This window comes from Dama dama, chromosome X, assembly GCF_033118175.1.
Source record: "Dama dama isolate Ldn47 chromosome X, ASM3311817v1, whole genome shotgun sequence".
Classification (NCBI taxonomy): domain Eukaryota; kingdom Metazoa; phylum Chordata; class Mammalia; order Artiodactyla; family Cervidae; genus Dama; species Dama dama.
Window position 1 is genome coordinate 50,188,611 of NC_083714.1, and position 27,655 is coordinate 50,216,265.

Consider the following 27,655-nt stretch of genomic DNA (forward strand, 5'->3'; position numbering starts at 1 on the left):
CATAAATATGCAAAATCTTCCTCCTGAAAAGTCCTCTTCTCTCTGTTCTCTCCATATCCACGAATAGCACCATTATCCATTTAGTCACCCAAGCTAGAAGCTTAGACTTTGTCCTGAAACTGCCCATTCTCCCAACCCCCACATCTAATCAATCAAGTACTGTTGATTTTACCTTTTCAATGTTTCTAGAATCTGCACACACTTCTCCCTGGCACCACTGCTTATTTCGTGCATATACTGTTCTAACCGCCTTTTTTCTAGTGTCAAGGTCCTCTATCCAAAGGCTACCAGCTGCATGCCTATACTTGAACAAGTTGGGTACATCACTCACTGCAGTGAGAGAGAACATATACCAAAGGGAAAACAGATTATCTCAATAAGAGAGTGTTAAATGAACTTATTATAGGAGTTAATAATCTATCTGGTCTAAGGAAGTAGGACTTCACTCTGAATTGAATGTCCTCAGAAAATAAATAGGGACAATTTTATGATTGGGTGTCGCAGTAAATCTTACACATGTGGCGGCCAGACTAGAGCAGAAATAAAGATGGAATTGGTAAAGAAGTATCAGTCATTCATATTAGCGGAAAGAGGAGGGTGCTTGATATTCTGTGTGCGGCACAGCAACCTGGTTTCTGTCTGTGCTTAGAGAAAATTAGACAAGATTATGAAGTGGCCTTGTTTTGTTTCACTTTATCATCATCTCAGAGTATTTTTGCTTGCTTTGGTGTTCTGTGAGATTGTGTATGTCCAAGAGAAGAGCATGACCTTGCTTTGAGTGCCAGCCCAGCTTCCACATTTCAGTGGTTGCTCTTTTATTTTTTCTTTCTCATTAGTATCCCTAGTTTAATTCCAGTCTTCTTCTGATTCAACTCCCACACTTCAGCCAAGAGAACCCCACCTAAATGCAAATCTGATTGTGTCACATCTAGGCTCCTTCATGAAGTCTCTTCCTAAACTCCTGCCAGATAGAACTCCTGTCTCCTTAGAGGGAGCATGTTGTCACTGCCATCGTGAAGGTGCACATACCCTGGGGTCTTCCACTGTAGTTACTTACGCTGGACTCTGCACCCACCCCCACCACAGTCTCAGTTTTCAATATGATGAAAGATGTTGATCCGTTACCATCTCAGACTCTTACCAACTGGGTTGAGATCAAGAGAACATGGGCTATAGTCATACTGCTTACAAATCACCATAGACTTTAAAGATTGATACGTTCAGATCAAAGACCAGTAGAGTGTGTTAAATCATCATCAAATGCATTTTTGCTTATTAGGTGCACATTTCAAATGATACTAAGATAAGAATTCATCAAATTGAGCTAAGCAGACTCACCCTTACCCTCAAGAAATTTACCACATGGTATTTAGGTAGTCAAGAAATACTTGGAGTAACAGGCAAATTTGGCCTTGGAGTACAGAATGAAGTAGGGCAAAGGCCAATAGAGTTTTGCCAAAAGAACACACTGGTCATAGCAAACACCCTCTTCCAAGAACACAAGGGAAAACTCTACACATGGACATCACCAGATGGTCAATGCAGAAATCAGACTGATTATATTCTTTGCAGTCAAAGATGGAGAAGCTCTATACAGTCAGCAAAAACAAGACCGGGAGCTGACTGGCACAGACCATGAACTCCATATTGCAAAATTCAGACTTAAATTGAAGAAAGTAGGGAAAACCACTAGACCATTCAGGTGTGACCTAAATCAAGTGCCTTATGATTATACAGCGGAAGTGACAAATAGATTCAAGGGGTTAGATCTGATAGAGTACCTGAAGAACTATGGACAGAAGTTCGTGACACTGTATAGGAGGCAGGGATCAAGACCATCCACAAGAAAAAGAAATGCAAAAAGGCAAAACGGTTGTCTGAGGAGACCTTACAAATAGCTATGAATAGAAGAGAAGCAAAAGGCAAAAGAGAAAAGGAAAGATAAACCCATTTGAATGCAGAGTTCCAAAGAATAGCAAGGAGAGATAAGAAAGCCTTCCTCAATGTGATCAATGCAAAGAAATAGAGGAACACAGTAGAATGGGAAAGTCTAGAGATATCTTCCAGAAAATTAGAGATACCAAGGGAATATTTCATGCAAGGATGGGCACAATAAAGGACAGAAATGGTATGGACCCAACAGAAGCAGAAGATATTAAGAAGAGGTGGAGAGGTGGCAAGAATACACAGAAGAACTATATAAAAAAGATCTTCATGACCCAGATAATCATGATGTTGTGATCACCCACCTAGAGCCAGACATCCTGGAATGTGAAGTCAAGTGGGCCTTAGGAAGCATCACTACGAACAAAGCTAGTGGAGGTGATGGAATTCCCGTTGAGCTATTTCAAATCCTAAAAGATGATGATGTGAAAGTGCTGCACTCAAATGCCAGCGAATTTGGAAAACTCAGCAGTGGCCACAGGACTGGAAAAGGTCAGTTTTCATTCAAATCCCAAAGAAAGGCAATGCCAGAGAATGCTCAAACTACCGTACAATTATAGTCATTTCACACACTAGTAAAGTAATGCTCAAAATTCTCCAAGCCAGGCTTCAGCAGTACGTGAACTGTGAACTTCCAGATGTTCAAGATGAATCTAGAAAAGGCAGAGGAACCAGAGATCAAATTGCCAACATCCGTTGGATCATGGAAGAAGCAAGTGAGTTCCAGAGAAACATCTATTGACTATGCCAAAGCCTTTGACTGTGTGGATCACAACAAACTGGAAAATTCTTCAAATGATAGGAATAACAGACCACCTGACCCGCCTCCTGAGAAATCTGTATGCAGGTCAGGAAACAACAGTTAGAACTGGACATGGAATAACAGACTGGTTCCAAATAGGGAAATGTGTATTTCAAGGCTGTACATTGTCACCCTTATTTAACTTATTTAACTTATATGCAGAGTATATCATGAGAAATGCTGGGCTGGGTGGATCACAAGCTGGAATGAAGATTACCAGGAGAAATATCAATAACCTCAGATATGCAGATGACACCACCCTTATGGCAGAAAGTGAAGAAGAATTAAAGAGCCTCTTGATGAAAGTAAGAGAGGAGAGTGAAAATGTTGGCTTAAAACTCAACATTCAGAAAACTAAGATCATGGCATCTGGTCCCATCACTCCATGGCAAATAGATGGGGAAACCATGGAAACAGTGACAGACTTTATTTTGGGGGTTCCCAAATCACTGCAGATGGTGACTGCAGCCATGAAATTAAAAGATGCTTGCTCCTTGGAAGAAACACTATGACCAACCTAGACAGCATATTAAAAAGTAGAGACATTACTTTGCCAAACAAAGTTCCGTCTAGTCAAAGCTATGTTTTTTCTAGTAGTCATGTTCATGTATGTATGTAAGAGTTGGACTATAAAGAAAACTGATGTGACGGTGGGATATTTCAAAAGAACAGCATGTATACTATCTATGGTGAAACAGATCACCAGCCCAGGTGGGATGCATGAGACAAGTGCTCGGGCCTGGTGCACTGGGAAGACCCAGAGGAATCGGGTGGAGAGGGAGGTGGGAGGGGGGATCGGGATGGGGAATACGAGTAAACCTATGGCTGATTCATATCAATGTATGACAAAACCCACTGAAATGTTGTGAAGTAATTAGCCTCCAACTAATAAAAAAAATAAAAAGAAAAGAAAACTGAGCGCTGAAGAATTGATGCTTTTGAACTGTGGTGTTGGAGAAGGCTGCTGAGAGTCCCTTGGACTGCAAGGATATACAACCAACCCATCTTAAAGGAAATCAGTCCTGAATATTCATTGGAAGGACTGATGCTGAAGCTGAAACTCCAATACTTTGGCTACCTGATGCGAAGAACTGATGCATTGGAAAAGACCCTGATGCTGGGAAAGATTGAAGGCGGGAGGAGAAGGGGTGGCAGAAGATGAGATGGTTGGATGGCATCACCGACTCAGTGAACATGAATTTGACTAGACTCTGGGAGTTGGTGCTGGACAGGGAGGCCTGGTGTGCTGTAGTCCATGGGGTCGCAAACACTCAGGCACAACTAAGTGACTGAACTGAACTGAGGCCAAGCCACACACATTGAGTGGGCATTAAGCAAGTGAAATACTAAAATTAAGTATTTATATTATGTTCATGAGTAAATGGTAGTGACAAATAAAGCAAGAATTATAAGGCTTTTATATTGGAGGACAAGTTACTACAAACTGATACCTTTTTTTTGTTTGTTTGTTTTCAGGAGTGATAAGAGCTTTGCGAGCACTGAGCAACAGAACAATGGTTGGGTCAACAGACTGCTGGTCAGGTGTTTGAGAGGGCAGCAGCGGACATGTGAGCAGGTGATCATGGCTCAGGAAGGTAGGCAAACAAGCAGGGGAGCTACTTTGGGGAGCTTCCCTGTGAAGGGCATAGAATCCTTTCAGCCACTTCCTGCTTAGGCTCAGATCTGTGGCTTAGAACTCAGTGTCTACTGAGGGGACAACTGAGATACCTGAATCAGGCTGGCCTCCTTCAGTGCAAGTATGGCAGTAGGATCGAGGAGTGTGTGGCTCTACTGTCCCCAAACTGAGGAAGAATCAGTTTTTCACGGCACCCCCTGCAGAGGTCCAACCACAGCAGTTTGGAGAAGAGGTTGGCCCTGATGCTGCCCTGTAATGGTGCACGGCTCAAAAAGGCCTCAACTTGGAGAAATTCTAGACTGGCTCAGAGCTCATCTAACCGTGAACACTGATTAAGTTCAGAACCTACTGACCCCTATTCAATTCTAACGAAAATGTAGTGATAAGAAAGACAAAGTTCTAACCCTCAAAGAGCTTGCAATCTACTAGAAGGAATAAGACAAGGAAGGGATTTTCCCTGGTGGTCCAGTGGTTAAGAATCTGCCTGCCAATGCAGGGGACATGGATTTGATCCCCGGCCTGGGAAGATCCCACATGCTGAGGAGCAACAAAGCCCATGTGTAAGGGGTGGGTGGGGAAGAAGAAAGAGTCACTGAATGACACTGAGGAGGAATGTTAATAAAAGTCACAAGAGAACAAGAGATTAGTGTCACACATACTGAGGGAGGAAAGAATTTCAAGAATTGTGAGATGATCAATAGGACAGTGTCAAAAGCTACATAAGGGTTCACAGGAATAGAGACTGAAAATAGACCATTAGATCTGGCAATCGGAAGGTCCATGATAACCTAAGTGAGTGCTTCACTGTGGTGAATTGACAAATGAATAGAATGTGGATACAGTGAATAAAAACTTCTCTTTGAAGAAGACTAACTTAAAAGAGAGAAAGGATTGAATGAGGAGTTCTTTTTCTAATGCTCCTAGTTGTAAGAATAGAAGAGAGATAATTGCTGGAGAAAGATGCCAAGGTGGCAGGAAAACACGGAATTCAAATGATATTTGCATATCCTAGAGAGAAACACATACAGAAATTAAAAGAAGGTAAGGGGACAAGTCAGTCTAAAAAGACAAGCAAGAGTAGGTGGGGAAACTCATTCCTAACTAGTTCTGTCATCTCTTGTCTCTAGATGTATAAAAGGGATTAGCATGGCTCTGGCTCCACAGTCCTGAATTCTACTCCTAGTTTAGTCAAGTGTTACCCCCATGACCTTGAGTATAGTATTTACTCCCTAGGTCTCCAGTTTTTCATCAGTAAAACTGAAAAGACAATTATTTCCTTCCAGCAATCTTTCCATAATAATAATGCATGTAAAGGGCATTGCAAAGGACCTTGCTCATAGTTGTTGTTATATGATCACTATTATGATTATCATTATTTACAGTGGATGATAAGAAAATTATTATTATTTTTAATACATAAAATGGAGAGAATAATATGTATTGCCCAAGTTTGCTGGGATAATTTCTTTAAAGACGGTTTGTTCGAATCCCGTGTCAATCTTCTCCTCTGCAAGAAGCACCTTCTTCTAAGACATACTGAGAAAAGGATATCTCACAGCTGCTCCTGAGTCTCCCACCTTACAGCTGCTCCTCCTTGCTATTCTCAGCTCGGCCATGAGCCACCTCTTTCTTAGATGCTGGTCGCCTCCAGACAGACTTGAGTACAGTCGCCCATTAAAAAGCACACTGCTCCCCGCACATGGACATCAGTCGCAGGGCGAATATGGAACAATTCACACTTCCTTGTGCAGCTCCCTCCCTTCCCTCCTCACACTTCCATCACTGAAGGTGGTGGCACAGTAAGTCTCTACTGAGGAGTTGAGAGTAAGGGGACTGCAACACAGAAGGGAAAAGATTTGGAACTGTCCTCTTCCTATATCTGTTCCCACGGCCCAGGAGAAAAGCACCCTCAAAACTCTTCACAGAGTTCCCACTGTGGATATTCTCAGATCTCAGCCTTTTTGCTCGATTCTACAGGTCCATCCTCCTGGCCCCTCAGCACAACAGCCTGAGTAGCTGTTATCCTCTAAACCAGCTCCCCTTCCAAAATCTTCCTGCCAATGGAAAGAGCAGAACGAGGGCTTATTCTGCCCACCCAGAGGGCAATCAAACACCAAATAGACACCACTCCCTTCCTCCTGAAAAACAACCCCACATACTACGATCAAGTTATAGTGAATTATTTGAAGTTGGTCTATATGTGTGTGTGCATGTGTGTGTTCTAAGTTGCTCAGTCATGACCAACTCTTTGCGACCCCATGGAGTCCACAAGGCTCCTCTGTCCGTGGGGTTCTCCAGACAAGAATACTGGAGTGGGCTGCCATGCCCTCCTTCAGGGAATCTTCCTTACCAAGAGATCAAACCCATGTCTCTTTTGTCTCCTGCATTGGCAGGTGGGTTCTTTAACACTAGTGCCACCTGGAAAGTATATATATATATGTATATATTTGTGTATATATATATATATATGTATATATTTGTGTATATGTATACACACAAACATATCTTCTATCTAATTTCTCACATTCAACCCCATCTTTATATTTGTGGTTTTCTTTCTCTTTTTGGCTGCTTCATGCAGCATGCAGGATTTTACTTCCCTGACCACATATTGAACCCATGCTCCCTGTAGTGGAAACACAGAGTCTTAACCACTGGATCACCAGGGAAGTACCTCTATATGTGTATCTATATCTTCCTCCTTGTCCCCCCAGCCCCACCCCATACTATGTTTCAACCATGAATTATTTCACAGGCTTCAATGTAATATGCTACTCTTGCCTCTGAGCCTTCTTAAATGCTATTCTTTCATACAAAATCTGGACTAGAAAGAGTTCAAGAGCAAATAAGAGGAAAGGCTGTCAGGAAACAGACACTCTCAGACTTTGCTGTTGGGGTAATACAGGACAGCCACTGTACAGGGCTTTCCTACCAAATTTCAGCTGATTCTGGGATGTTGTTTATCAGTTATATCCCCCATGTACAAAATTATGCACATATATTATATATATATATATATTTTTTCATGCATTTTATGAAGCTTCTGAGGTGGCTCAGTGGTAAAGAAACCACTTGCAATTCAGGAGACCTGGGTTCAATCCCTGAGTCGGGAAGATCCTCTGGAGAAGGGAATGGCAATCCACTCCCGGATTCTTGTCTGGGAAATCCTATGGAGAGAGGAGCCTGGTGGGCTACAATCCATGGGGTCTCAAAGAGTAAGACACGACTGAGTGACTTTCACTACACTTCATGTATAACATACAGTATATAATCTAGATCTAATCTAAGTAAAATGAGCATTTCCCTAACTTAAATTTGATCAATGCCAAAGAATGCTCAAACTACCACACAATTGCACTCGTCTCACATGCTAGTAAAGTAATGCTTAAAATTCTCCAAGCCAGGCTTCAACAATATGTGAACCGTGAACTTCCAGATGATCAAGCTGGTTTTAGAAAAGGCAGAGGAACCAGAGATCAAATTGCCAACATCCACTGGATCATTGAAAAAGCAAGAGAGTTCCAGAAAAACATCTATTTCTGCTTTATTGACTATGCCAAAGCCTTTGACTGTGTGGATCACAATAAACTGTGGAAAATTCTGAAAGGGATGGGCATACCAGACCACCTGACCTGCCGCTTGAGAAACCTGTATGCAGGTCAGGAAGCAACAGTTAGAACTAGACATGGAACAACAGACTAGTTCCAAATAGGAAAAGGAGTATGTCAAGGCTGTATATTGTCACCCTGCTTATTTAACTTCTATGCAGAGTATATCATGAGAAACGCTGGGCTGGATGAAGCACAAGGTGGAATCAAGACTGCCTGGAGAAATATCAATAACCTCAAATACACAGATGACACCACCCTTATGGCAGAAAGTGAAGAGGAACTAAAGAGCCTCTTGATGAAAGTGAAAGAGGAGAGTGAAAAAGTTGGCTTAAAGCTCAACATTCAGAAAACTAAGATCATGGCATCCAGTCCCATCACTTCATGGCAAATAGATGGGGAAACACCGGGTGACTTTATTTTTCGGGGCTCCAAAATCACTGCAGATGGTGACTGCAGCAATGAAATTAAAAGACGCTTACCCCTTGCAAGGAAAGTTATGACCAACCTAGACAGCATATTAAATAGCAGAGACATTACTTCGTCAGCAAAGGTCCATCTAATCAAGGCTATGGGTTTTCCAGTAGTCATGTATGGATGTGAGAGTTGGACTCTAAAGAAAGCTGAGCACCAAAGAATTGATGCTTTTGAACTGTGGCATTGGAGAAGACTCTTGAGAGTCCCTTGGACTGCAAGGAGATCCAACCAGTCTATCCTGAAGGTGATCAGTCCTGGGTGTTCATTGGAAGGACTGATGTTGAAGCTGAAACTCCAATACTTCGGCCACCTGATGGGAAGAGCTGACTCATTGGAAAAGACCCTGATTCTGGGAAAGATTGAGGGCAGGAGTAGAAGGGGATGACAGAGGATGAGATGGTTGGATGGCATCACTGACTCAATGGACATGGGTTTGGGTGGACTCCGGGAGTTGGTGATGGACAGGGAGGCCTGGCGTGCTGCGGTTCATGGGGTCGCAGAGTCGGACACGACTGAGCGACTGAGCTGAACTGAACAACAGGGAAAGGCAGTTTGAGACCCAGGACTAGGGAAAAAAAAAACAGCAATTGCAGAGCTGTTATCCACCAACAATGGCTCCACAAACAAACTGCACAAGCTTTTCCCTGTACATAGATATCACATTCCTATGTGTCACCAAGCTGTTTTCTCCAAGACGAAAGGATGTGAGTAAGGATTTAGGGTCCTCTTGACCAAATACACTCCTCCAATTACATACACAAAGGAGCTCTTGCAGCACCAGGCATGTAGTAGTAGACATTCAATGAATAGTAGCTAGTATTACATCATTGTCTTGAACGAATCACCCATATATTAAGAAATTGTAGCTTCAACCTTTCCAATAGCCCCATACTTTTTGAAGCCTAATAGTCTTTCCAAAAACATGTTGCACAAACTTTGCCATAATGGGTTGAAAAATATCAGAAATATCAGAAAAATACCAGCAAGCTAACTGATGGTCTCAGAACTCAAAAGACATAACCTTAATTTCTAATTTCCCATTTGTAGTGTGGAGCCCTTATTCAGACAACTTATGTTATTATTGTGCTCTGAAGTTCAATTTAGATTTTCAGAGAAACCAGTGAACTTCCATCAATTTCACATTCAGGAAAGAGTGAGAGAGGAACTATAGTTTATTGAGTGATTGCTTCTTGCTGGGTACTTCTATTCAGTTCAGTTCAGTTCAGTTGCTCAGTCATGTCTCTTTGCGACCCCATGAACCGGCACACCAGGCTTCCCTGTCCATCACCAACTCCCGAAGTCCACCCAAACCCATGTCCATTGAGTCAGTGATGCCGTCCAACCATCTCATCCTCTGTCATCCCCTTCTATTCCTGCCCTCAATCTTTCCCAGAATCAGGGTCTTTTCCAATGAGTCAGCTCTTCCCATCAGGTGGCCAAAGTATTGGAATTTCAGCTTCCACATCAGTCCTTCCAATGAACACCCAGGACTGATCTTCTTTAGGATGGACTGGTTGGATCTCCTTGCAGTCCAAGGGACTCTCAAGAGTCTTCTCCAACACCACAGTTCAAAAGCATCAATTTTTCGGTGCTCAGCTTTCTTTAGAGTCCAACTCTCACATCCATACATGACCACTGGAAAATCCACAGCCTTGACTAGATGGACCTTTGCTGACAAAGTAATGTCTCTGCTATTTAATATGCTGTCTAGGTTGGTCATAACTTTCCTTCCAAGGAGTAAGCGTCTTTTAATTTCATTGCTGCAGTCACCATCTGCAGTGATTTTGGAGCCCAGATAATAATGTCAGCCACTGTTTCCACTTCTGTTAATGTTCCCTCATTTAATCATTTAATCCTCACAATGACCATGTAATAGAAGGATCATGTCAACTCCAGGGCTGAGGAAATAATCTATTCAAGGTCACAGTTTTTGCAATTGATGGCCTTGACAACCAACCCTAAGTTACTGCAGGTATTGGAAAATTTTCTAAAATTCTCACGCTTCATTAATTCAAAGAAGTCTCTTCCCAATTAACTCAAGTGAGTTATTTGTTCTATAGTTCAAAAGCAATTGAATTTGCATATGATCACTTAAAGCACCTAATGAAAAGTATTATTCTACCTTTTCTTAAAAGATTTATATGTACACACCTGTCTCTCAGGTTTTTTCCTCATAAGATATGCTCAGTTCTCTCTCACCTGTACAAAGTAGACTATTCATATTAATTGACAACTACCTTCTTCATGTTATGTGCCAGGTATGAATCTCAGTCCAAAATGTCAAATATGTAAAAATATTACTTTCTTAGTCTACAATGCAAATTAATTTCTATTTTGAGCTCCATTTCACTGGATGGCAAAAACATAATCTCAGTCAGTTCGAGGTCTCCCTATTTCCCCAGGGTTGTGTCTACATTCCAAAGACCTTCTAAAATGCCAAGGCAAAAGAGGGGTGTGTCATCTGGCCTGGAGCAAGCATACATTCCTTGACAGGGTCTTTTGTTTCTTTAAGATCTCAAGCCTTTCTGCAGCTTCTGTACTGGAAAGACAAGAAACTCAGTGAGACTGTGTATGGAGCCATCTGTGCAGACACCTCTCACAGTGATTCCTTTGTTGCCTCTTGGAAGTTGTGCCTGAAAATAAGAAAGAGGGTACAGGGTCCCTCTCTCCAGAGCCCACCAACATTCTTGCCCTAATCAAATTCCTTCTATTATTTCTTCCCTCCAACCTGGAAGAATCTCTTTCCAGTCCAATGAGAGAAAGTTACATTTCTTTCCTTCTCCTATCCTTTGCCCCCCAAAAAGGCCTTAGGCTTTTGAAGCACAAACTGAGAGAGGACTTGCATACTTTTTCTGCTTTCTGTCCTGTAATATCCTTCCCTTGATTCTATTCCTCACTAATGAGCAGAGAGACAGCTGCACGCTTGAAAAAAGAAATGAAAAAGAAGTAAATACTCAGAGGGGAGAAAAACACAGCTTAATACCTCAAAAATAATACCCTACCATTATTACGTGGCTTATTATTGACTGTACATCCTCCTCATTCTTATTAACAATTCTTTTTTGGACAGCCCTCTTCATTTAGGAGGTATTCAATGACTTGTTCCCCAAAGTCATAAAAACAAGGGCTCATAATCTCATCTAAAAGATAGGACATGTACTCTAAATGATACTTAACAGAGCAAAGATTTAATCATATATTAACAACCAACAAAACACAAGTAAAAGGCAAAAGGAATTCTGCAGAGGGAATAATTACCAGAGGCCTAAGAAGTCAGGAGCATTTTTGTGAAAACTACCTATTATGTGGCAAGCCTTGAAGGTCCTGTGGGTTTAGAAAATGAAGATCGATCAAGAAGGATACTAGAGACAAGGGGTATGGAATGATAACCTGCTTCTCTCATCTCCCCCTTTCCATCCATCCTGTACATAGTTGCTGAAACAATTTTGCTAAAACAGCAATTTCATCATGACTTTCCAGTGCTCTCAAGTAACTTTTCAGCTTGGCTTGCAAGACACTGTTACATAGTGGTTAAGACTGTGGGCTTGAGAAAAATGGTGGACTGAAGATATAACATGCCTCCATTCACTGTTTATCTCATAAAACAATATGAAAATGACAGGAGTTGAAAATACATATGCAGAAGGGAGGGGCACAACAGAATCAACATTTTAGAAGTCAGAAAGCAAAAAAAAAAAAAAAAGTGGTAAATGACTAAGCAAACACAAGAAACCTGAATCTTAAGCAGATTGTAGGGGAAGCCAGGAAACAAACTGAATTGTATTAAAGAGTGTCCCTAAATCCAAACAATTGACTGTAACAGGTACTTCCCATAAAAGGGGTGGAAGAGAGGTTAAAAACAATGAGAAGTGCTGGAAAGTTTGTTTAAGAATCCCCTAGCCCCCTAGATCTGCCCCTTCATGCTCTGTGTTCCAGGGCTGTGTGACTGAATACCATTCCTCAAACTCATCAGAAAACCAAGGTATACTCTGTGGAGAGGGTAAAACAGATGACGTCTGGACTGGAGGACACTAGGCACAGATGAGGGTGGGGATGCCAAGATTAAGTAAAAGTCTCTGAGCGTTGAACATTGAGACCTACAGCCTTCTCCATCAACTGGGTTCCCAGAACACTAGCAGCCAGTTTGTACAGTCTAGGCAGGAGATAGGAGGATTTCTCTTTGCAGAATACATCTAACTCAACAGGAAAGATCTAAAGATATTGAGTCTAAAGATACAATCAGGGGTTCCCCCAACAAAAACAGTCCAGGCACACCGCTGGCAGCCACAGAGCCCCGCCCACATTTACATTGCTAGTAATCTTAGTGCCTCACTTTTAAGTATGAACAGACGTCCAAAGACCAAAGATAACTGAGGAAATTAACATGAAAGAGAGACCAAGCAGAGAGGAAAAACCTGAAGGAAACAGACAAGATGCAGGGAGAAGGGAAAAAAGTAGAGAAAAATCCATGGACATCAGTATCCCCCATGTCATAATAAAGTGAACACCAAATACTGGACTCAGTAATGTATAGGGAACACAAAGAAAAGGAGAAACAGGAAGTGTGCTTGTGTGGGGAGTGCAGGCAGTAGTTTCATAGAATGAATTTAAAAGCTTTTCATTTTTGTTATATGACTGGCACAATTTGCATAGCACTGTAATTATATGTCTATTGAAGGTTTGATAGAACGCAACTGCAAAATCATCTGAATCAAGTTCATTGTGAGGGTAAAATTTTTGAATATCTTTTCAGATTCTTATATTGCTATTTTTTATTCAAGTTTTCTAGTATTTCTTGAGTTAATGTTGATAACCATCCATTTTCTAGTGTTTAAATGTAGGGTATAAAATTGTTCACAGAATTCCTCTTATAAAGCTTTATGTGTCCTCTATTCACTTTCTCATTCTTATCATTGTTTGTTTGTTCTTTTTCCTCATAATAACACTTTCCAAAGTTGTTTTTTCCTTGTTCTTTCCAAAATCAGATTTTACTTTCATTGATTTAATTTAGTGTATCATTGACTTGTTTCAATGCTTTTTATTGTATAATCTATATCAATTCCTACTGCATTATTCCTACTTCCTCTGGGATCAGTTGTTCTCTCTGTTTATAGTGGTCTTTCTCTTTCTAGTGGCACATAGGTGTTGCTTCATTTTTATGAATGAAGGACCTAGGTTCCAAATATAGATAGTTGATAAGGTTTTTCTGTGCGGTTGTATAAGTACATTCTCCCAACAAGGCTGCTTGAGTGAATGAGAGGTACCTTCTGTGAGCTCATGTCTATGTAAATTGATAGGGCATGAAGCATGACTTTGGACACTTTTCTTTAAAATTGTTAAACTTAAGTAGACCATTCTTGCTGCAAATTCCAACCTATGGAAGGATGTATTTATCTCCTAAACAGAACTCTTTCCTTCCATCTTACCCTCCTGGAACTGTCATGAAGTCCAAAACTAACTCAAGTTCTGTTCTACTTATGTCTCAGAATCCAATACCCACACTAAGAGCAGTTCCTAGGTAGCTAGTTCACTTCTCAAAAGTGCAGTCTCATTACTGTTTCCCCCTCCACAGTTCAATGTGTGTCAGCCTTCAGCTTAGTAAGAGTGGAGGGGTGTTCTGGGAAGGGGTTGAGGAAAAAGAGAAATTAGTCCTATGATTCTAATGCAGTTCTATAATTTCACTGGCAGTTGACCCAGGACCCCTTCTACTCCCATTCTCTACCCCAAATTTATTGACTCTGTATTTGGAGTTGCTTTGGGTTTGTTTTTACATCAGTGCTGTGCTGTGCTGTGCTAAGTCACTTCAGTTGTGTCCAACTCTTCGCGACCCCATGGGCTATAGCCCACCAGACTCTTCTGTCCATGGATTTCTCCAGGCAAGAGTACTGGAGTGGATTGCCATTTCCTTCTCCAGGGGATCTTCCCAACCCAGGGATTGAACCCGTGTCTCCTATGTCTCCTGCATTGGCAGGTGGGTTCTTTACCACTAGTGCCTGGGAAGTCACATTCTGGGATGTGGTTTGTTTTTCTCTTGTCTATCCGATCCTATTCACTTCCTACCTTTCAGGAATCCCTCATAATTTCTGGTCCACTGGTGGTACACTCTTTTGTTTATTAGCATTGGTAGTCATTTGATAAATACTTATGGAAATTCTATGGCATATCAGTCACTGTTCTAGGTACCAGGAATATAACAGTGAACAAAACCAGACACAATTCCTAGTTTTTATGAAATTCTATATTCTAGTGGAGGGAGAGAGACAACAAATACATTATTTAAATGCCCAGTTTATCATATGGTGATAAATGGTGTAGGAACAAATTTAGCAAGGCATTGGGGAAAGAGTGCTTATTTGGATCATGTGATGGGGCAAACTGGACCACTGCATGTAAAAGAATGAAATTAGAACATTCCATAACACCATACACAAAAATAAACTCAAAATGGATTCAATACTTTATTGGATGCATAAGACAAGTGCTCAGGCCTGGTGCACTGGGAAGACCCAGAGGGATTGGGTGGAGAGGGAGGTGGGAGGGGGGAACGGGATGGGGAACACATGTAAATCCATGGCTGATTCAGGTCAATGTATGACAAAAACCACTACAATACTGTAAAGTAATTAGCCTCCAACTAATAAAAATAAATGGGGAAAAAAAAACCATAATGGGATTATCTGCAAAAAAAAAAAATACTTTAATGTAAGGCCAGACACTATAAAAATCTTAGAGGAAAACATGGGCAGAACATTCTTTGACATAAATCACAGCAAGATGATTTTTGACCCACCTCCTAGATAAAGAAAATAAAAACAAAATAAACAAATGGGACCTACTTAAAAGCTTTTGCACAGCAAAGGAAATCATAAACAAGACAAAAAGACAATCCTCACAGCAGGAGAAAATATTTGCAAACAAAGCAACTAACAAAGGATTAATCTCCAAAATATACAAAGAGCTCATTTGGGCCAGTGTCAAAAAACAAACAACCCAATCAAAAAATGGGCAGAAGAGCTAAATAGACATTTCTCCAAATACGAAAATATACAGATGGCCAAGAGGCACGTGAAAAGATGCTCAACATCATTAATTATTAGATAGATACTGATCAAAACTACAATGAAGTATCACCTCACACCAGTCAGAATGGCCATCATCAAAAAAATCTACAAATAATAAATGCAGGAAAGGCTGTGGAGAAAAGATAAATCTGGTATACTGTTAGCGGGAATGTAAATTAATACAGCCTCTATGGAGAACAATATGGAGGTTCCTTAAAAAACTAAAAATAGAACTACCACATGACCCAGCAATCCCACTCCTGGGCATACACCCAGAGAAAACCATAATTCAAAAGATACATGCACACCAATGTTCCCTGAAGCACTATTTACAACAGCCAGGACATGTAAGCAATTTAAATGTCCATCAGCAGAGGAATGGCTAAAGAAGATGTGGTACATACATAAAACAGAATATTACTCAACCATAAAAGAAATGAAGTTGTGTCATTTGCAGAGACATGGATGGACCTAGAGACTGTCATACTGCCTGTGAAGTAAGTCAGAAAAACAAATATCATACATTAGCACATATATATGGAATCTAGAAAAATGGTATAGATGACCTTATTTGCAAAGTAGAAATACAGACACAGTCGTAGAGAACAAGCATATGGATACCAAGGGGGGCAGGAGAGTGCACTGGGAGATTGGGATTAACATATATACAAGACTATGTTAAAATAGATAATTATGGCCCTGAATCAAGGCCAGCAGTTTGCTGAAGCTGTTGGTTTCAAACAGGAGCCTAAAGAAGTCTCTTTCTATGGTCTGTTGGCCATTTCAGATCTTCGAAATGTAATGGTCAATTCATTAGAAACATCTCAGTCACTGGTGATAGGGGCTAATACTTATTTGTAGTTGATTAATACTGGGATTCCAAAATTTAGAGATCCCTGGTTTAACTTTTTCATTAAAATTATAGTAATGTTAAGTCCAGTTACTATAATAAGAGAAAATTGTTGTGTATCCAGAAACAGTGGGATGGTTCTGAACTGTGAGCTGTCTTTGAATATTATCCTTTTGTGTGGTCAGGGCCATGGTTGTATATTTTAGTTTTCATTCAAATGGGACACCTTACATTTATAATTGGGTTATAAAATTTTTTGAGTTGTGTATTAGATTGTGAAAGTGCATCTACATTATGAACATTGATTGAGAAAAGTCACTTTCATAGTTAATGCACTTTTAAAATATAATCTTCATTATATGAAAGGCATAAATCTTGCTGGGTTTCATTTGCCTGGCAAAATATACAAATATTTGGAAAGTAAAATGTACTTACTTGAGTAAGAAGGGAAGGAAAACTTTCTTTTTGGAAAGGAAAACTGATTTTTTTTCTATTCTGTTTATTAAATACTTTACAAGTTTATTAATTATTGTAACAAGTGTTTGATAAAGGATTATGTCCTTGATATCAGTATATAAAATTTTTATACAGCATAATTAAAAACTAAAGATAAATACTGAAAACATAATTGGGCAAAGGCTATCTACGGACAGATTAAAAGAAGTGGCTGATAGTTGAAAAGTATTAATCTTCACTATAAATAAGTGAAGTAAGAAAACAAGGAAGTTTTTTTTAATCTCTGCATTTTGTTTTTCTTTTTGGCTGCACTGCCACAGCCTGTGAGATCTTAGTTCCCTGACTAAGGATTGAACCCAGGTCCTGGCAGTGAAAGTGCTAGGTCCTAACCACTGGACCACCAGGGAGTCCCCTAATCTAGAAATTTGATACTTATCTATGTATGAAATAGTAAGTTTCAAAAGTTTGTGAGGGAATAGTGAAATGGGCCCTTCTAAACACTGCCAGTGAGACTGTAAAATGACACAGGCTTTTTACAAAGCAGTTTGACAATATTCATATTCTTTTTTTTTTTCTTTTTTAATGTTCATGTTCTTTGACATCTCTGGGGATTTAAGAAGATAATCAAATACATATCAATATTTTTACATAAAATTCTTCCAACTAGAGACAGCCTTAAAATTTTCAGGGATGGAAATTAGGAAAATGTTGATAAAATGTAATATGGAATATGTTCAGGAATTAAACATATTTAAAGTTTATGAATGACAAGAAAATGATAGTGACACAAATAGAATATGGAATTCAGTAGAGTATGGTTTTAACTACATGGAACTAATACTGGGAGGGAATATAACAGAAGTGTGACTATTTTTGGATGGTGGGGTTATGAATGCCCTTTTTCCCTCTGCCTTGTACTTTCATGTTTTCTTCAATGGCCTTGAATTACTTTATAAGGCAAAAACCCCAACTTATGGATATTAAAGAGTATTCTAGATTTTTCTTACTGCACTATACTCAGTTTATTAGAATTTTAATATTTTAAAAATGCAAAGTTGACCGTAAAATGTATTTGAAAAGAGAAGGGAAGTATTTTTTTCTCTTTTATGCTCTTTTCCTTTCCACTCCATGGTTGCCTAAGTCACTTACCCTTCCTTAAGTCCTTATCCCAGAGAAAGATGCAACTGCTATTGGTAACCTGTTAACTCTTTACTCTGGTCTAATGGAGACAGCCCTGGACTGAAAGTGAAGGACCCAGTCTCTAGTTATATTTGTCAGGACACGAATCAGGTTCTCTTCAAATGCTGCCAGGGATCTGAAGAGGTACCCTGCAACAAACCAGTTCCTGTAAGCCTTTCTGAGGATCCTTGCTGCCCACTGCATTTCCAGTTGCCTCCTCAGATGTATAAGCCCAAGCAGGTACTGTCTGTGCCAGACGATCTGGAAGCCGGCCCCATGGATCTGTACTTGAGTGCTGCCGAGCTTCAACCCACTGAGGGTTTACCTCTGGAGTTCAGTGATGATTTGGATGTTGTGGGTGACGGTATGCAGTGCCCTCCTTCACCCTTGCTTTTTGATCCTTTACTAACCCTTGAAGATCATCCAGTCAAAGAAATTGCTGAAGGCCCAGTGGATATTTTGGGCCAGATGCAGATGGCTGGAGATGGGTGCAGATCACAGGGACCTCGAAATTCTGAGAAAGCCCTTGCACCATTGCCTCAGAGTGGAGTGGCTACTGCAAATGGGAAGCCAGAACCCTCTTCTGTTAGTTGATGGCTTGTTCTGGGAACCAGTTGACTTTGGAGGATTTGTATTTCCCATTCTTTCAACAAGTATTTCTGACCCATCTCTCACTATAAATGACAACCCAGACTACCTTGTTTTTCTTTTGGGTTATCGAGTGCTCCAGTCAAACAAATGTTGAGGGCAGGGACCAATTGTGTGTACAAGCTGTGGATGTCTTCCCACTCCATGCAAGGGGGAGAGGTAGGTGGTTCCCATCAGAGCTGCTGGGATTGAGAGTCTTGGAGACTGTGCCTAAGGGAAGAGAGGTTTTTGTAATGCTGTTTCCCAAGTCTTGGGATGTTGAGGGACCCAGTGGTTGGTTATCTCTGTCTAGCAGCCTGTATTTTAGCCTTTCCTCGCCTCTCATCCTTATTGGGTACTCTGAAGCTCCTCTCCTCAGTGAATTCTGACCCATAGCCTCTGAGAAAATAGCCCACAGGACTGGGCCTTGCTAAACCATCCATCGTGCTTCTAACCTATGTAAATTTCTGTAGTGGCTATCTTATGTAAGATACAATAAAAATTATTGTACATAAAAAAAATAGATAATTAATGAGAACCTACTATATAGCACAGGAAACTCTAGTCAGTGCTCTGTGATGACCTAAATAATAGGAAAAAATCCAAAAAAGAGGGGGGTATGTATGCGTATGGCTGATTAACTTTCCTATACAGCAGAAACTGACACAGTAATGTAAAACAACTATACTGCAATAAAAATAAAATGAATAAAAATAAAAAGATCAAACTATAATAGAAAAGATTGATAAATTTGACAATTTCAAAATTTAAAATATCTGGCCAAAAGCAAAAAATACCATAAAGTGACTGATAAAATGATTCACAAAGTGGGAGAAGATATTCCCAATATATGTAACTAACAAAGGATTAGCATCCAGAAATACAAGAACCTTACATAAGTCTATGAGAAAAAAAATAATAGAAAAACTGACAAAAGACATACATAGACATTTCACAGAAAGGAAAAGAGAATGACCAGTAGAAGATAACCACATTAGTAACCAGGGCAACACAAATTAAAATCACAATGACATACCATTTCTCCTCTATCAGAATGACCAAAACTAAAGTATTTACTGATGATGAGATGATTAGGTTGAACCAATGGAATTCTCATACACTCCCAATAGTAGTAAAAATTGCTACAATCACCTTAGAAAACAATTTGTTGTTACCTAGTTAAATATGCACATCCTCTATGAGCCAACAATTCTACTTCTAGGTATATTTGGAGGTGGTTGTTTTTGTTTAGTCACTAAGCCATTTCTGACTCTTTGTGACCCCATGGACTATATTCTGCCACATTCCTCTGTCCATGGGATTTCCCAGGCAAGAATACTGGAGTGGGTTGTTCTGCCTTCCTTCAGGTGATCTTCCTGACACAGGGATCGAACCCGTGTCTCCTGCATTGGCAGACAGGTTCTTTATCACTGAGCCACCAGGAAAGCCCATATTTGGAGGTAACAAGCTATTTAACAACCAGTGAGTCAGACATTAACCAGTCAGAATGGATATCAGCCTGTACCCAATATTAGTGTGGACCTACAGAGTATCAGTGTTAATACACCTAAGAGAAATTCTTGGACATAGGTAATAAAAGACATATACAAAAGTGCTTTCAGTGGCATTTTTTGTAATGTCCACCTACAGTTAAATAGATGACAATATTGTGGTATTTTTCACACCGTAGAATACTTTGCACTTACAAAAATGAATAAACTAGTCATAGGCATAAACACGAATAATCTCAAAACATGATATTATTGGAAATAAAGATAAGCTCAGAAGAATATATATAGGTAGAATGATTCCATTTACATAAAAATCAAAACCAGGAACAATTTGATTTTCACCACTGCTTTCCAGGAAACAAGACCTAGTACCTGACATCTAGACCTAGAGTCTCAAAACTTTAAGGAGACATTAGGAGTTATCCAGCTTACCCACATCAATTTTTTTTGGCATAGGGGACAGCAGGTGATGGAAGCATTCTGGTTTAAGGGAATAAGTACAAGACTTGAAGTCATAAAACTTGGGAGTCCAGCCTTAGCCCTTCAAGTAATAGCTTTGCAGCCATGGGGGAAGTTACTCAAACTACAAGAGAATAATACCTGCAATAAGGAGACTCAGGTTCAGTCCCTGGGTTGGGAAGATCCTCTGGAGAAGGAAGTGGCAACCCACTCCTGGAGAATCCCATGGACAGAAGAGCCTGGTGGGTTACAGTTCATAGGGTCTCAAAGAGTTAGACATGACTGAATCGACTGGGCTTCCCTGGTGGCTCATTGGTAAAGAATCCACCTGCAGTGCAGGAGCCTCAGGAGCCTCAGGCACGATCCCTGAGTCAGGAAGATCTCCTGGAGGAGGGCATGACAACCCACTCCACTATTCTTGCCTGAAGAATCCCAAGGACAGAGAAGCTGGTGGGCTGCAGCCCATAGGGTGGCAAAGAGTCAGACACAACTGAAGTGACTTAGCACGCCTGCACTATCCAATTACAAATATAAGACGTTACTCTAGAGATAATAAGCAGCATATGATTTTTAAAAGTTTATTAAATGTTTGGTAGTAACTGTTTTGACATTATAAAGATGTATATATTTACATTAAATTAAATTTTTAGCAGAATATTGCAAATCCAAAGTACATACATGACTCATTCTGAAGGCATATACTATTATTCAAAAAACAAATACATTTGTAAGTGACTTAATGACATTCTGTAATCAGAGCTCTTTTGGTCACTCACTGCAAATTCTTACTCATAGATGAGGAGACAGAGCATTGCTGAATGAAATAAGATTCAACAGGAAGATGGCAGATCAAACTGGAAAATGTGTTATCTGAAGCAGGATAAGGGGAGAAAGTCAAGGGTTAAGCAGGAAAATGGCATCAAGCACCAAACTTCAAAAAGGAGTGGCTCTGATGGAAATGAGAGCATGAACTGTAAAATTAGTAGCCAGGGAAGTTGGTCCTAGGACAGAAACAGGTACTTGGAAGGAGTCAAGGAACTTGATTCCAATCTAAGTCTGGGAAGAGCAAGTGTAGGCTGAAGCCAGGCAGGGCTGAACCCCTTAATACATATAATAACATAGTCATTTCCTGTCTTGATATACTACTGCATGAAAATCTTCCAGTCACTACCTACACAGAACTAACATTACAAAGTATGGCAGGCTTAAAGCAATGTTCCTCCTTTACCAAAGAAATGTTCTATACATCCTGAGAGGATTAAGGCTTAGTTAAAAGTAATAACTGTAATAAAAACAAGCATTTGGGGGTACTTAATATGTATGCTGTAATAAGCACTTTATATGTGTTATCTTGTTTAATCCTCAAAAAATTCCAGGATCTAGGTACTATAATTAGCTCTAGTTTAGGATAAAGAGACTTGCCTGTATTCTAAAGCTGGTGTGGGATCAAAGCAGGACTTGACCCTAACCTGTACATCTTCACATCCTGTGTTCTTAACCACCATACACTGTCTCCTCATGCCTACTGAAATGGTCCTTTCGGTGACCTCAAGTACTACTTAGAGTGCTTATATCATGTGCTATTTTTAAATAAGATCAAAATGGATTACCTTTTCAGATTTTAATAAAGGCAGATGTGAAAATATTATTGTTGACAGTGAGATGTTTTCCTAATTACAGTTCAGTTTAATAAGATAAGCACAGCTGAAATTTGAGCTCAACTTGTCTTTGCAGGTCCTCTTGTGGCACAACTCAACTACTACAGTTTGGATCTTTCAGATAGCTTATAATTTTGGAGATTTTCCAAAAGTGACTTGTGAAAGATAAAAGTCAGCATGTAAAGGCCTGGAAACTTTAGTCTAGGAAATGTATTTTTGAGAAGAGCATTCTTAATTCACTTTTTAAATGACTGTGTTAATAGCCAAAAAATATTTCATTATGTATCTCTTCCAGATGATATTTATACCTGATTTTTGGTGGTAGGTACCATACCAGTAGAGCTGCACTGTCCAACATGATGGAAATGTTCTAGATTTGTGCAGTCCACTATGGTAGCCACGGGCTACATGTGGCTATTGAGGACTTAAGATACAATGCAACTGAAAAACTGAAATTTTTGTTTTATTTCACTGCTTTCATTTTAATTAAATGTAAAAATTGAAGCAGTGTAAAATATTTTTATGTTAAATTTTCATTATTTTGATAGGATAACATTTCACTTTACCCACTGAAATTTCAGCATCTGAATTGAGGTGTGCTTTAAGTGTAACATGTATACCAGATTTCAAACACTTAAAATGAAAAGGAATGTCAAGTGTTTTATGAATAATTATGTATTAAATATGTAGTAATACATTTCAAATATATTGCTTTAAATAAAAGATAATATTAAAATTAATTTCCCTTGTTTCTTTGTACTTTGTTGATGTGACTAGATCATTTAAATTTATCTATCTAGCTCATGTTGTATTTCTATTGGACAGTGCTGCTCTAGAATGTTTATATGGTAATAAGTTCCAGCAGACACTCTGTTTTGTAGACAGAATCCATAGCTGGGATATTATACCTGTAGTAAGGGTCACAGTCAGGCCTAATCTTCATCATAGCCCAAGCAGATTTTCTTACAACTTCATGTCCCAACAGGTACAGGACAGGAATGCAAACCAGCATGTGATGACATGAATTACCATCCCCATTCCTGCACTCAGAGTTGAGGGCTGGGAGCAGAGCAGTGTCCAGACAGCGGCTACTGGCTGGCACTTCTCCAAGCATTGGCCCCAATCTATGTCCACACATGTTGGACATTACTGTCCATTTGTGGCTGACATGACCTTTTAATGGTATCCAAGCTAGCCCCATGTTGACTGATCTAAGAATGCATATATATTCTATATTACTGAATAAGTTGATGTGAAAATACTCAACTGGATACAAGAATACACTTCATTACCAAAACTCATTATTACACTTGTGAATGAAATAAAAGAACAGTTGAATTCTTTGTATAGTTTCAATTATTGTACATTTTGAATTATAAACAATGATTTTACATTTTGAATGAAGTTTCTCATCAATGATGACTATCAAGAATCTGATGCTGTTGAGCAGCTTCAGCTGCAAGCAACAAATTCTGGTAAATTCTCTTTTAATTTTTATTCTATTACAAATGTTCCCTAATCTTCCTTGTAATGGCTTCTTAGATACACCCACCATTTAAAAGTAGATATTTAATTTCCAAATACATGAGCTCTTGTTTAAAGTATCTTCAAAATTAATCTCATTTTCATAATAATTTCTCATTTAAATGCTTTCTTCTCTGCAATCACCCTCTGTGTTTTTTTCACACTTAACTTTATCAAGGCTTTTGATGGCAAAATTGAAGATCTTTCTTGGTAAATGTCACATTGCACTTGAAAATATGTGGGTTATTTTCAAATATCTTTTGATATTGATTTCTAACATAATTCCACAGTGATAAGAGAACAGACTCTAAGATTTCAGTACCTTTAGACCATGAAATTTTTGCAACTTGTTTTATGTCCTTGGATATGTTCCAGTGTCTCCTAGTTTATAGTCTATGGGAACTCGAATAGAATTTGTATCCTACTGTTGTGTGAAGATTGTATAAATCTTATTTATATTGAATCAGTTTACAGTGCTTTTCAGGTCTACTATTATCTCTCTACTTCTCTGTATATTCATTCTATTAATTTTTGAATGTTTGATATTGAAACTCCAACCAAAAATCTTAATTTATTGACTTAAAAAAATAATTGTAATATATAGTGGAACTGTATGTAACCTTGCTGTGTATTTTCCAAGTTTCCTGTAAATGTGTTATCATACTTTCATAATTCAAAAAATATAACATTTTTTTAAATATATGAAAAATTGAGCTAGATATACTACATTAAAATAATTTTTTAAAAAGAATTAATTCTGATCAGGAATTATAATGAGTCTTTCAAGTATAAAATCTTAATTTCCTCCTTCCTTTAACAAATTCTTTTAGTGAACAAGTTTATGGAGTACCTACTCTGTGCCCAGACTACTCTAATGCATGGACTAAATCAGTAAACAAAACAAATAAGATACCTTGCCCTCACTGTGCCAGAGGTTGGGGTAGGCACAAGGACTATTGGCCACCTCTATTTGCAAACACTCTTCTGAACATGAAATTTACTCTTGTAATATATCGTACCATCCACTCATCTTACAAACGAGAGGACTGAGCCCTATATATTGCTTGATGGTATTAATTTCTTTCATTGACCAGAGTTTAATGATTTATGTCTTAATGTTTAAAACATAAATTAGGATATTTACTTCATTTCTCCTAGATCTCAACCCAGAGGTCTGCTTTTCTTTCCCCACACCCAGTCCCTTATTCATAAGAGAATGGAATCAGATCTCATTAGGCTAGGACTTCCCTAACCAGGATTAGGAAAAACTACCAATTTGGCTGAAAAAAAACAATGATACCATCAGGGGGAAAATGCTGAACTGTAACCTATTTTTATTTAAGTCTTGTATAAAATCTCAAGACCTACCTTTGAGTCTTCTCACAACCCCCAAGTTGTCGTGGCAAGTTCCCCATCTTTCTAGGGGGCACATTTTTCTAAAGGTTGTGTGTCCTTATCTCCCCTATTTGCCTTGAGGGTCAAATACTTCTGGGACCTAAATTTGGCCTCCACAGTCCCCTCTATAGTTCTTTCTAAGAAGTCCAGAGACCTTTATGAAAATGACCTCTTGTGCTTCTCCTGACCTTACAAAGAATCTGCAGTGAGTTATCTTCCCCATATATAAATAGTCTCACTAGAGTATCAGTGGGTAAGACAGTATTTCCTAACTTTTTCATACAAGGGCACACACAGAAAGTGAAGTCTGCACAATGTAGTGGGGTAAAGCGGAGGGTATCTGGGGCATTTAAGAAGGACTTGTTAAAAAAAAAAACTACAAATAATACAAGTGAACTTACTTACAAAACAAAAAGAGACTCACAGACTTAAACAAACTCATGGTTGCTGGGGGGAAGGGATAGTTAAGGACTGTGGGAAGGTCATATACACACCTGCTATGTTTAAAATGGATAACCAACAAAAACCTACTGTATAAAACATGGAACTCTGCTCAATGTTATGTGCCAGCCTGGATGGGAGGGGGTTTTGGGGAGAATGGATATGTGTGTATGTAGGGCTGAGTCCCTTCACTGTTCACCTGAAACTATCACAACATTGTTAACCAGCTATACCCCAATACAAAAATGCTTTTGGTGTTAAAACATTAAAATAGTTTTTTAAAACTACATTTTTCTTTCTATTATACAATTATGAAAAATATATTAAGAAAAATAAAATACCAAGCATTATGAAAGAAATTAAAATTTGAATTTGATGAAAACAATGAGAATTTTAGCTTCCATTTGTAAAAACAATTTTCTATCTGCTTTTCAGCAAAATTATCACAAGTTGCCAATATTCTGTCCAACTCCTCTCAATACTAATGCCTCTTCTTTCTTTTGTAAGTTTATTTTACTAACTCTTCCTACCCCATCTACACTTTTCTTATACCTTGTCTGACTCCCAATAGGCAGTTACATGTATTATTTTCTTTCTTATCCTTCCAGTGTTTCTTCATAAAAAGAAAGCATTTTATGAATGCATAGTCTCAACTTCCTCACTTTTTCTTACACATGTACTGTTCTGTATACATGGTTTTATACACTTAGCAACATATCCTAGAGATCTTCCAACATCAGTGCATAGAGATTGTCCTAATTATTTTTCAGATGCATCCTCCTCTATCTCACAGATGTTCCATAGTTTATTTAGATAGTCTACAATGGCAGAGCACCTGGGCTCTTCTACTATAATAAACAATGGAGGGATGCATACACACACACACACACACACACACACACACACACACACACATATATGTACGTATATAGTTTTTGACATATGGGGGGTGAAACTGATGAATAGTGTACTTCTGAAATGTAGTAGGTCATCCTATATTCATCCCACTAGCAACATCTGACAATGTCTGTTTCAGACAAACTTTTCTCTCATTCTCCCTTGAATTCTTTCCAATCAGGATTTTGCATGGAAGAACAGCATTTAAGAAGGCTCACAGGCAATAGGAAGCACAGTATATTGAAGCCTGTCAAATAATTCAATATGGTTGAAACATAGTATGGGCAAGAGGCTGGGGACAAGGAAGAAAATATAAACACAGGTATAAAATGGGGTTAAAGGCAAGAAATTAGGCAGGAGAGGCATATATATATGTATATACACACACACACACACATATACTTAGGGGCATATATATAGAGAGGCATACACACACACACACACGTAGAGAGCAACTTCAAATAATTCCATATGACTTGATTGCAGTATATGTGTGTGAGGAGGAAGGGACATAGATGTAAACACAGGTGTAAAGATGAGGGTAAAACCTGAATAATGCATAATGTATTTTTTTAAATATAAGGATGAACCAAAAATGAAAAGTTAAATGGTTATCTCTAGAGAGAAAAGAGGACCAAGGTGCCTGAGACAAGGATGGAAATGTGCCTTGCTTCATAGATTTGATTTTGGAACTATAGAAAAATTTTTTATATAAATGTAAGAGAAAACTAAAATTTAAAAAACAACCCATAAAAATCAAAAGCAAATAAACCTAACTGTATACTGAGTTGGCAGAGACAGCAATGATACTATTCTGTTTCTATGTACATTTGAAATTTTCTATGTGGTAGGGAGAAAGGGGAAGGGGCAGAAGGAGAAGAGGAGGGAGAGAGAGACAGCAGGGAAGAGAGAGGCTAGGGCTGTCCAGAGTGATAGGAGGAGAGGGATGGGAGGAAAAGGGAAAGAAAGCAGAATCATAGAAATCATTCTTTAAGCCAGTAGGGGGATAATCCAAACAATCAAATGCTGCCCTGAGGTCAAATAAAGTAAGTACTGTGAGGCATTTGTTGCACTGAGCATCACTTGAAGAGAGCTGATTAAACATCACAAGTGGTTTGAAAAGGGCAAAT

The 27,655-nt window shown here is 39.0% G+C and overlaps 1 protein-coding gene and 1 non-coding gene across 2 annotated transcripts; both read left to right on the forward strand.

The window, feature by feature from the left end:
• Positions 1-16,221: 16,221 nt before the first annotated feature.
• On the forward strand, positions 16,222-16,353 carry LOC133053325 (small nucleolar RNA SNORA2/SNORA34 family). Its single transcript, XR_009692242.1, has one exon. It is a non-coding gene; the product is annotated as a small nucleolar RNA SNORA2/SNORA34 family (small nucleolar RNA).
• Positions 16,354-18,031: 1,678 nt separating this feature from the next.
• Positions 18,032-19,168, forward strand: LOC133052105 (KAT8 regulatory NSL complex subunit 2-like; the record flags this gene model as incomplete). The annotated part of the gene is made up of 1 exon (XM_061136883.1): positions 18,032-19,168. A coding segment is annotated over one exon (576 nt), but the record flags the coding sequence as incomplete, so codon positions are not given.
• Positions 19,169-27,655: the final 8,487 nt, after the last annotated feature.